Source organism: Agelaius tricolor, unplaced genomic scaffold, assembly GCF_023055355.1.
Source record: "Agelaius tricolor isolate 1412-34295 unplaced genomic scaffold, bAgeTri1.0.p SCAF_18, whole genome shotgun sequence".
In the NCBI taxonomy this organism is placed as follows: Eukaryota; Metazoa; Chordata; class Aves; order Passeriformes; family Icteridae; genus Agelaius; species Agelaius tricolor.
The window spans coordinates 12000274-12012240 of NW_027269278.1; the positions used below are offsets into that span (position 1 = coordinate 12000274).

An 11967-nucleotide genomic window follows, 5' to 3' on the forward strand; every position below is an offset into this window, starting at 1 on the left:
CAGCATTACCATCTGTAAAACAGGGAAAAAAACCCCAGGAAGTCTCTCAAAACAGCAGACCAAATGAAAGGAGAAAAAGATGAAGGAGGTTTCAAATCTGCCCTAGAGAGAATGTGTGTCACAGCTTTAACCTGCTGTGGGGAGGGGGAAAAAAGGAAACAGGGCAGCAGAGACCAGAAATCAGATTTATTATGACCAGCCAGGTAGATAAAAGATAGATGATCACCAAGAGAGGATGGCTGTGTTGGAATCAACCAGCTTCTGAAAATGTCTAGTCAGCTTTAGCATTTGATACACATGAAATCGGTGTCCACACAAGAGTATTCTCCTGAAAGGATGGGATTTAATGCAGTCGAGATAATTATCTAGATCCTTCTTTATCCCATTAGTGGTTTTCATTCGCATCCTGGAACACCATAAGCGGATTGCTCAAGAATTATTTGCCATCCACTGTTTCAAACCCGATTGGAATTATCTTTATACCTCAGTATGAAGAAAAGAGATTACATCCCTGCCAGGGCTTGCTGGAATGCCCTCTTTTCTGAGGCTCCCCTTATCATTCTTGTTCTATAGGGTGATGAAAAGAATCAGAAAATAATTGCCATGGACATGATTTTGCCCTCTCTTCCTCTTCTTTCCCCACATATGTGTTTGGGAGGAGGAGTGGGAGACGTTCTTCCCATTGCATCCCCTGCAGGAGATGCATCACAGCACCTGCAGAGAGATGAAGCTCAGCAAGACTTACTCATCAAATTACCCAGGACAGGATCCAAAAACGCTCCCAGCTTCCTTTTGCACCATGATCCACTAATAAAAGAACAAGGATGAAACTGTTAAAACCAATTAAACATATCACTTGATGCATGAGCAGGAAGTGGGATTCAGTGCACTGGAGATCCCAGGGGTGCATGCCAAACGCCGCCTCTCGTGCTCTCCAGCAATCTATGTCACTGTGCAAGCTCTGCTGGAGATCAGGCCAACGTCACTCAAACAGCCAACACAACCCCTTGCTTCAAGGCCTAAAATAACAAGAAGACAAAATTCCCCTCCCAGCCACTCTAACTGCCTGCCAGGTTTTGTATTAATGGAAGAATTACATCTCCATCCAGGTATGGCAAGGACACAACTTGTCTCCTCATGGGCAGCTGTGACTCTGAGCAGCAGTGAGGAAAGATTCCTGGATACCACAAACACCATCCCTTTCCTCAAGGAACGTGAATGGGGTGGGTATTCAGACCTGACATGAATAGGAATGCATGTATTTTTTAAAGAATCGTGCTTTATGGCTGTGTAACGAGATCTGTAGGAGAGGTATCTCTATAAACAAGTTATTAAAAGGGGGAGGAGGGACACAATAATAGCAGGTGCCAATTACTCAGCTCCCAGCAGAGACTTTTCAATTTCTCACCTTCCCCCAAAGCAAGATGTGCCTCTGTATGGCACCACATTCACTTGCAAGTGTGAGACCCTTTGGAGTGTGGCTTCTTTCCCCCCCAGCAGAGCTCCATTGCCACCAGAGTGGGGCCACCCCTCGTCCCACCAGCCCTGCACCAGAGCTGGGACCAACACACCATGAAATTTATTTGGAAACCGAATACAACCGTATTTTTATTTGACTTTAGAATCTGGCCACTCCTCTCATCAAGAGGAACAGCGAATTAATGAACTGACTGCAACTGCCAGGTTTGCATCTCTGCAAGTATCTGTTTAGTTTTGGGAACAAAACACCAGTGATGATTTTGTTATTTTAGGATGGCAGCATGTTTCAGACAGTAAATGTCCACCCTGGAGCTGTCAGAGGGACCCCATCCTTTAAAGCAAACACACCAAGGTAATGATTAATATTACAAAAGTAATTCGAGCCTCTAAAATCATTGTTTTCAAGATCAGCAAATAATTACCAAGGCCTTCAGCAATCAATACCCAAGATAAATAGAAGATTAAATTGCAAAAGAAACAGAAGAAAGTACTTAATATTTGCCAAACACATGCCAAATACACTTTTTCATGGTAACCAAATACTTACAGTAAATAGATATTTTAGCTCACTGGAGAGACACTTTCAGAAACTAATAAATTAATCCAATAAAACAGACAGACAGGGTGGAACCAGACATTAACGAAACACAAACTGATCTATACTGAGCCAACCCACAATCCATGTCCTAATTATGCTCATCCACCACTCTGAGTACTTACCTCCCCCACCCAGGTCAGCTCTTTAGCTCAGGGAAAATACATGTTTAATGTGGATTCACTGGCACAACAAAGTGGAGAATTTCAGCCATCAAATGACAAATCTTGTGCTCAGCCAGAATTTGCATTTCCAGTTTTTTTCTTAAATACTTTTCACTCCTCAAAGTTAGCAAATTAATCTCCTTTTAAACAGAATTTTTGCTTTTCCTTCAATTTAGTTGAAGCTCTGTATGTGAAGTGCAGGATGAGCTCCTGCTGCCCATCAGCACCGGCCACCCCCCGTGTGACACCTGTGGAAACATCTCCATGGCATATCCTCACTCTGGGCTCAGGATGGTTTGTCCTGGAGGCTGGGCCTGGCCTCACCACCACTGGGGACCCAGATGGGCTCAGCCCCTGAAACTCAGTACAAGGACCAGCACCACCTTCATCCCAGGCAGCCTAAACCAGCTTCTACCCAAAATCATTGCGTGGCATTAACGAAGCCACGCTATCGGGTAAGTACCTGGTAAAGTTCTTCAAAAAGTGAATAACTTGAACTGGTCAAGATTAAGAGAAGGAAGACTTGGGAAGATCTCCATCCTGGTCATTTTCTAAAATATCAAAGGAAGAAGAAAGGGAGGAAACTGAGGGAAACAGAAGACAAAGAGAAATGATATCAAAGTCAGCTCCAGAGAGTGCAATGAGAGATGGCACGAAAAAGGAATAGTTAAAACATGAAAGGCAAGATCAAATAGAAGTAAAAGATCACAGTCTGGGCACAGAGCAGAGGGAGGGGAGACCACCCCAACACTTCTGCCAGCATTAACTGAATAATTCATCTGACAGGTACTTGTCTGTGGTTGAGTCTGAGAGAGCTCAACCACCACCAGATCCATCCATTCACCCAGCAAAAGACACAAACACTGCTGTTGTTTTTCACGTGGGGACACTCCTTGGGGACACTGTGCAGCAGCTCTGCTCTCCTGACTGTCTTTTGGGGAGGAATAAAGAAATTTAGTTCTCCCTCAGAAATCTTCTCCAGCTTCTGTATGAAGTTCTTGGTACTGGCAGGGCTGGCCTCACTACTACACTTTAACTAAACCACTACATTTTTTCACTATACAAAATATACAAACAGAGATCTTCAAGGAGCTAATTTCTCAGGACTGGAAGTGTTTGATTATTTACAAGAGCTTCTAAAGGCTACACAGCCTATTAGTACCACAGGCCTCCTCCCTAAGCCATGACATTCCTCAGAACACTGACAATACACAGAGGATGTGCTGCCATGTAAGTACAAGCAGTGAGTGACAAAAAAGGGTCTCCAGGTTGAACCTTCCAGAAAGCTCTTGCCATTGCAAGGAGAGAAGAAAAACCTAAGTGCTTTAAGGCAGACCTGAAAATTTGAACAAGATGGTCTAAAAGCTCACTGATGAACAGGTATGGACCAAACAGCAGCACTGACATAAGCCAGCACCTTGCTCTTCCCACAGCTCAGCATTCATCCCACTACCAGCAACTCCTAAGCCACCAGAGTGACAATTATAGCCACAAGCAAATGGACATTGCAAAGCAACAAAACTCATCATGAACATAAAAGACAGGTGGAGATTAATTTTTGCCCAGGAGCTTCTTTAAAGCCTAATGATTTACATTTTAACACTACTGCTTGTCCACTTTAATATAAGCAGAAATTAAAATATCTTGCATCAAAGACAGTTTTGTGTGCATGTCTAGTCACTTCAAAATACAGATTAACCTTTAGGTAAGCATTTATCCTGTATGTAACACAGGAGGGACAGAATATTTAAACACTGGCAAGGCAGGGGCAGGCAGGAGAGAAGACAGAGTTACAGAGCTGTCTCTGTGCATCAGAGATGCATCCATGCTAATGCACTGATCCTGGAGACTCAAATGTGACTTGACACCGGGACAAAAACAGAAGGAGAATTGGCCAGTGACACAATTAATGCAGAAAGAGATTATTTAATACAGGAATCTGCCACTCCCAGACTTTCCTGCTTTGAAAGGGAAGCCTGACATAAGCTCGAAAATAAACCCAAGAAGGGCACTGCTGAATAAAAAGCCCCCTATGCTGCAATTCAAATGGAAAAGGCAGAATTTTTTTTTTCCCTCCATCAAAGACAACAATCCTCTGCCTGTATCAGGAAGCTGCTAAGCAGATACTTGATCAGCCCTCCCTGAAAAGCCTCCTCCTAACAATGCTAACCTGCCCGTCTCCGCTGAAGCTCTTTGATTATTTTAATACTTTCCACAATCCTTTAATTTGCCCAGTGAGTTCTGCCACCACAGCAGCCCTCTTCAACCACCCAATCTCCCAACCTCTTGATCTCTGTCTCACGAAAAAGAAAACTTGAACATTAGAATTGGCGCAATAATCATATGGAAAATCTTCACCGAGAACATTAAGCATCATCTCCAAGTATTTTTAGGCAGGTGGCTCATCCTCAAGGGCTTCCTTCAAAGTCCTGGTGGCTGTGGATGAGCCAGGTACCCCAGTAGGGATATTTGTGTTTCTTTATACCACAAACAGAAAAATTGGTCCTTTGGTGACTGGTTTGGGTTTTGTGAACAGGGAGATCCATGGATAATCCAAGCCTACCTGCAGCAGCCTTGCTAAACCAATTTCTCCAGCACTTAGTGTCTTCAAGGCTTTCCGGAGATGAGTGGCAGCTTCACTTAAACTAGCCAGCTACAGATGTGTTTTACATTAAACACTAAGTGAATAATCAATGAACATTCAGGATATAAGTACAAATCAATGATTTGTTTTAGATGAATCAAAGGGAATCGCAAATGAGTTTTGTTCTGCAAAAGAAGTAAACCAAGAGAAGTACTTGATGTAATTGGGGGGGGTGTGTGTTAACCTCCTCTGACTCCTCCTCTCCTGTGCACTGACACAGACCCTGCTGTCACAGAAGCGTGGCAGTGTCCTCCAAAGCCCTGTGACAAGAGATGCCACTGTCCCCAGAGAGCAGATGGGAACTGAGGCATGAAACCAGGCAGTTGATTGTTCCAAGACTGGGAGGGACACAGCACAGCAAGGACATGAATCCAAGTCAATGCTGGAGAACACAGGTTAAGAGAGAGCCCTTGTAACTTCAACTCCATCACACACCCACAGCTCTTAGTGTGGGAGCAGCAATGGGACACAGCAACTGCATACACAATACAGGCCAAGAGCCCTGTTTAAAGGCCTTTAAAAAACTGCAAAAAAATCAAAACAGATACACAGGTGACTCCAGACAATGAACAACTTATTTTAATAAATGCATTTCAACAGATTGCACAGTGCCTCTCGCTCTTGGGATGAATTTGTTCAAGTCACAGGTGAGGCAATTTTACAAATGCTGCTGCATTCCAGCCACCAATTTCACACAATGTCTGCTGAGCACCACCCAGGCCATGTAAAATGTCTCAGAAATGCTCCTGCACACCTTTTTATTCACCATGCATTTTAATGACAAATTTCCAAACTCCATGGTTCCCTAGCCAGGTCCTTGCCTGCACCTCCTCGGCCCTCAAAAGCACTTGCTGGGTCTCCTGCTGGTGTCTCTCCTACTGGGAAACGTTTGCAAGGGTTGCTGTGAAGTGATCCCAGCTCAAACCAGGGCTTTCACTCGTATCCATTTCGCTGCAGGCAGTGCCCAAGACCTCAAAGAAACTACAAAAACCTGAAGTCAAGCTGGTGCAGGCAACAGAAATGAAAAAGCAGCGGGAACCCCACATGCCGCAGGACACGGCTCGTATTTAACAATATCAAGCTTTGACTCTGCTGCTTCCAGAGCGGATTAGTGTTCACGGCTTTTATGCACTATAGAAGAAGACTTTGTAAACACACTCAGAGGAACATCCCTCCAGGACAAAGTTTGCTTCCCACAAAGGACACCCCCAGTGAGGAGAGCTTCCCACTGTGCACGGCACCGCACAAGCAATATTTCCTTACAGAGCTGCTGCCTGAGCCCTGCCTGCTGCTCCAGAGCAACATCCACGCTGCAGCCAGTGCCCCACAGCCACCAAACCCAGCATCCTGCTCCTCACCACACTCACAGACCAAGGGAGAAACCCCGAGCTCAGACCTGCACCAAGACACCCAGCCAGGATGCGTGTGGTGAGTCCTTCAAGGAGCTCTGCACATGTTCTGAAGCATTTCCACAACTTCCACAGTAAAAACAGTTCCCACAAGGTGAGCATCCAAAATACCACACAGTCACAACTGATCTTAGTGGTGTGAAGCCACCACAGCAAACAGCAACCCCACTTTGCAGGCAAACCTACAGGTACAGAGTTGGCTGCAGTTGAGGGTTTACAATGGATGCCAGGAGCTGGCTGGCAGTGAGTAACTAGAAATCATTAAAAGTTGACAGAAAAAAAACTTGCCAGGGGAAGCCTGCACAGGCAACATGGGTACAGAGCCTGCCCTGAGCTACAGAGCCATACTGAGGAGGTATCATGCCAACCTCTACACAGAGCATTTCCAATGGGAGTCTCCTAAAAGGTTCAACACAAGATTTAAAACTTCCAGTCCAACTAAAAATCAAATGCCAACACTTAAACCCAAAATATCCCACAGCATTTATGGCTCTGGCATAGGCTACAAAGGGCAAAGAGAAGGGCTGCATAAACAGCACTGGTCAGTCAATCAAGATAAGAACAAACATTATGGATGAGAACTGAACAGTTTTCACCACTGGAAATGAAAAAAACCACAACAATTTAATTGGTAGGTTAAATTGTTTGCCTTCATCCCATCTGTACTTGTGACTCACCTAAATTCATGAAACCTTCTTGGTTTTACTAATCCCTCAGTAAGTCCTGAGTCCCCTGGAGGCCCCACATTGGGCACCCGCACCTGCCTGCACCTTCCCGAAGCCTGATCCTCCACAGTTAAGCTCTACACATCCAACACCTGACACCAGGTTACAAAAGAGCTTTCTGCATGGCAGGTTTTGGGAAGTGAAACCACGTTGAAATCTAAAATCAGCAAAGAGAGAATATCAGACTTTGGCTGAGACACCCACCACCATGACACACAGCACGTGGCCCACCTCTGAACAGGACGTGATGCTGGACACCTGCTGCCTTGGTGAGTGGCTGTGCTATTTGAGGCTGCCCTTCTCTTCCCACTCCAGCAGACTATTTCAAACCCCATTTATAATTGGAAAGAGGCAGCATCTGTTTTTGCAGATCATGAGGTCAAAACTTTACTAATAACCACAGCACAGCAGAACACCATTAGCAGGTAAACAAGCCCTGAGCTGGTCTCGGAAAAGCAGCTCTAGAGATGGTTTGTTCTGTTTTTTTTTCTTTCAATTAATTGTTTTGTCCTCCCAACACAGAGTGGGAAGACAAGCAGACTCTGCAATGCCTTACATTTTAATATCATATTATTCCCCACTAGAGGCAATGAGGACACCTTGCCAGACTTCCCCAGAACTCAACAACATCAGCAACTCAGGAGCACTGGGAATTGTCTCCAGTCTCCACTCACAGGGCATGACTGATGTTACAGGACTGGCAAACACAAAGCCTATCTTTGAAAAATACAGGTATGGGAATAAGGAGGCAAGAATTTATAGAATCATCAGCTTAACTTCAGTTGAAATGATTAGAAGACAAGGAGAGCTTCAGCAAAAGATAATCTCTGTTCATCAAGAACAAATCACATCAAACCTGTCATATTTCTTTCTGTGACAAGGTGTCAGGGCTTGCAGGAAGGGGAGAAGAAACAAAGATTTCAGATACCTCTGAAATGTCTGATGGGACATGCCCATAACAGCCAGGGATGCAGGGACTGGCCTGAGCTGCCTGAAGGTGGGACCACCACTGCTGGGAAGACCACCTGTGAATGGGGCACTGCTCTTTGAGCACAGACTGGGGGGCTCTACTGAAGCCCTTTCCAGTGGAACCCATCCTGGATCCAACACCAATTGGTGTTTTCATCCACAACTTGGCTGATGGCAGAGAAAATAGACTAACTGCCCTGGAAGGCTACACCAAGCTGAGAGGGACTGCAAGCATGCAGGAGGACAAGATCAGAATTCAAAACAATCCTGATAATTTAGAAGATGCATTCTGGAAAAAAAAAAAAGACTCAGTTCAAGAAGGACAAGTGTGAGGTAATGCAATTTGGTAAGAATAATTAACCAGGCAAACACAAGATAAGGAATGAAAAGCAGGACAACATCTGGAGAGGAACAGTTGAAGGGGTGATGGGATGAAAAAATAAATACAAGTCACCTATGGCAAAAGTGAAAAGCACACACAGTGGGATGTATAAACAGGATCATTGTTTGTAAAAGGTATGAAGTAACACTTAATCTTCTGAGCAAAAATACAGCAGCAACTTCAGCCCTTTAACCCACATTAAGCATCACCCCTCACCAAGGATGACGGTCCAGAAGAGACTAAGAAGAGCAACTGCAGAGCAAGAATACATGACCTAAAAAAGAGTGATCAAAGGAACCAGTGTGGTTTGATCTGTGTTAGTAAGGGAAATGGTAGCAACTTCCAAATATCTACTGGCCTGCTGCAAAGAAGGATAGAAGGAACTTTTCTGTCTGTTCCAAACAGATGGAAAAAAAGAAGAGCAATCCTGAAACTAAACTGAAGAAAAAGACATTTCTGTACAAATCATAAGAAAAGCCTAATATGAGGGTTGCTAAATGTCAAACAGATTGTCTGGGGAGCTTACGAGTCCCTGTCATCGAAGATTTTTAAGAACAAACAAGACAAACATCTGTCAGGAAGGGGTTGGTTATCAGCGATCCTGCGGAGGGCAGGACATGGACTCAATGACCTCTCAAGGTCTTCTCCAGCTCTGTACTGAGAAAGGGTCTGATAGGTAAATGCCCACAATAGCTGGAAACTTGCTGTGCTGACACAGCCACCCGTGCTGGCCTGACCTGCTGTGGCCACTGCAGCTGACAATCTGTTGCTGCCAGAGGAACACGCGCATCCTGGAGAGGGACAGGGACAGGGGTGCCCAGGGGGGCTGTTCTGGCACTTGCATGAGCCACAGGGAAAAGCTGCTTGCTAAAAAATAAAAGTGTGTCAAAGGACCACAGCCCAGACAGCACAGAGTGCCTAGTGGGGTTGGCCACCTTGCTTCTGGAAGCAGGAGGGGCTGCTCGGAGCCCACACAGCACCGCACGCTGCTTTTGCTTTATTTATGAGAGGAAGCTGCAAGCAAAGCCTCTGCTCAGTGGTAACCACGGGGCAGTTCTCAGAGCTTTCCTCTGCCCCTGCACAACTACTAGTCTAGTACATCTGTCTGAAAGCAACACACAACAGCAACACCTGGGTATGCAAACATTTTGGCCAGTAATAAATAAACATTTTGGTCAGTGGTGATAAAAATATCACCAGCAGAAGCAAAGCAATCCATTGGTACAGAAGCAGCGCCCGGGCATTGCATACACCCACCACGCAAACCTCTGCAGGAGGCAGCTCTGGTGGGATTTAAATCACCTTAGCAGCACAACAGGAAAGCCTTCAGTGATGAATGAGGCAGAGGAAGCCAAGCAGCCACCTGTCAGACACCTGCAGCTGCCAGGACAAAATCCCAGGCCCTCCAAGCCTGCTGCCAGGGAAGGGGCTGGGTGGGTTCATGTCATCCTGCCCATCAGAGCCAAAAAACCTTCCCCAAGAGCTGCCCCAGCCCTGATGCTGGACTTGCACTACATGCCAGCTGCACCTTGTGATGGTGCATGGTGTACCACAGGACTGCAAATCCACCAAATCACAGCTTATGCTCAGCAGAAGCTGCTTCTCACCTGTGGCAGGGAGAGATGCTTCTATAGCAATGGGAGGAGAGAGTCAAGGCCTGGCTGGTCAGACCACACACCTTTAATGACCTCTAAAAGTGCAGGAACTCGAAGAGCTGAGCGATTACCACAGGTGTAGGAGGTTACACACTCATACACAGTACAGGGACACAATTCAGAAGTGACTGTCAGAATTGTCCTCCAGGCTAGAATAAGTCCAGTGCACTGTTTGAGTGAGAGACTGGGTGGAGAAAAGCAACTATTGTGTTGTCAGGAAAAACCAGCAGCAAGCATCTCTGTAACCACCTGCACAGGATTCCTCGGCAGCCTCGGCGGGACAGGGCCCTGCACCTCTGCTCTGCAGCTGCCTCCTCAGTGCAAAGCCAGCACCAATGGCGAGTGTGCTGAAGCCACAGCTGTCACACCTGTCCCACATCCCCTGAAGTTACCAGACTCAGCATGGAGCCACAAGAGATGCATGCAGAGAAGGCAGAAATGCTCAGATCTCCCCTCATCAGTTTGCCCAAAGAACCCCCAGCATTTGAGAGCTCCCCCCAGTTGCTGGCACTACCACGCAGATTTAACTCACCTGGCTCCCATCGCCCATGAAGGTTTTGGCCATAAACACGGGGGTGCAAAGAAGCACAACAACGAAAGCCAAGCCAAGCGCTTGGCTTGGACAACAGCCCGCCCATCACCCCAGAGCCCCCCGACCCTCCGTGGGCACCCCTGGACGAGCAGAGACGCCCGGCTGGGGCACCTCCCGCCCAGCTGGGCACGGGCAGTCGCTCCAGGGGTTCCACAGGTCACGGTCCCGTGGGGACCAGGGGGTACCGCGGGGCCAGGGGCGCACAGAATCCCGCCGAGTCCGCACCCGCGGGGCTCCAGCAGGATCCTGCCCTTAGGGATACCCCAGCTCCCGCAGGATGCTCACCGGGTCTGGATCCCTAGCGCATCCCGGGGTCCAGCCGGGGCCGACTCGCGGAGTCCCCGCGCCCCCTCCCCGGCGGCGGGGCGGCGGCCGGCTCCCCGCGGAGGCGGCCGAGCCCCCCTTACCTTTGTGCCCGCCGAAGGCGCCGTACCAGGAGAGCGAGAGCAGCGCGCACAGGCAGCCGAGCAGCAGCGTGAGCGCCGTGCCGCTGCGGAGCCTCATCGCCTCCTCGCCGGCGGGGGCGGCCGCATGTCCCGGGCGCGGCGCGGCCTCGGCGGCCCCGGGGGCCCCGGCGGAGCGGAGCGGGGAGCGGAGCCGAGAGCGGAGCGGGAGCGGAGCGGGGCGCACCGCCCGCACCGCCCGCACGCAGCGCCCGCGCCGGGCCCGCCGGGCGGGCGGGGCGGGGCCGGGCGGGGCCGAGGGCGGGGCCGAAGGGCGGGGCCGAGGGCGGGGCGGCAGCGAGTGAAGGGCGCCCTCGTGTGGGAGAGTGCGGAACTGCAGAGGGGCGGGGGGGAGAGTGGAGAGGGCGAGTGAGCGTGAGGGTGCCAGAGTGTGCCAGAGTGTGCCCGGGTGTGCCCGAGTGTGCATGAGTGTGCCTGGGCGTGCCCGGGTGTGCCTGGGCGTGCCCGGGTGTGCATGAGTGTGCCCGGGTGTGCCCGAGTGTGCATGAGTGTGTCTGGGTGTGCCCGGGTGTGCACGAGTGTGCCCGGGCGTGCACGAGTGTGCCCGGGTGTGCCTGAGTGTGCCTGGGTGTGCCCGGGTGTGCATGAGTGTGCCTGGGCGTGCCCGGGTGTGCATGAGTGTGCCTGGGCGTGCACGAGTGTGCCTGAGTGTGCCCGGGTGTGCCCGGGTGTGCATGAGTGTGCCCAGGCGTGCATGAGTGTGCCTGGGCGTGTCCGGGCGTGCACGAGTGTGCCCGGGTGTGCCTGGGTGTGCATGAGTGTGTCTGAGTGTGCTCGGGTGTGCCTGAGTGTGTCTGGGTGTGCATGAGTGTGCCTGGGCGTGCCCGGGTGTGCATGAGTGTGCCCGGGTGTGCCCGAGTGTGTCTGGGTGTGCCCGGGTGTGCATGGG

At 49.1% G+C, this 11967-nt stretch overlaps 1 protein-coding gene across 2 annotated transcripts in view; it reads right to left on the bottom strand.

Annotated features, from left to right (window-relative positions):
* MGAT4B (alpha-1,3-mannosyl-glycoprotein 4-beta-N-acetylglucosaminyltransferase B) overlaps positions 1-11311 on the bottom strand; it is a 50830-nt gene extending 39519 nt beyond the window's left edge. For both annotated transcript variants that reach the window (XM_071443333.1, XM_071443332.1), the window contains exon 1: positions 11022-11311. In XM_071443333.1, the coding sequence (XP_071299434.1) occupies positions 11022-11118 (97 nt within the window). In that variant the 5' untranslated portion in view covers positions 11119-11311. The remainder of the gene's footprint in view (positions 1-11021) is intronic.
* Between the last annotated feature and the right edge of the window lie 656 nt (positions 11312-11967).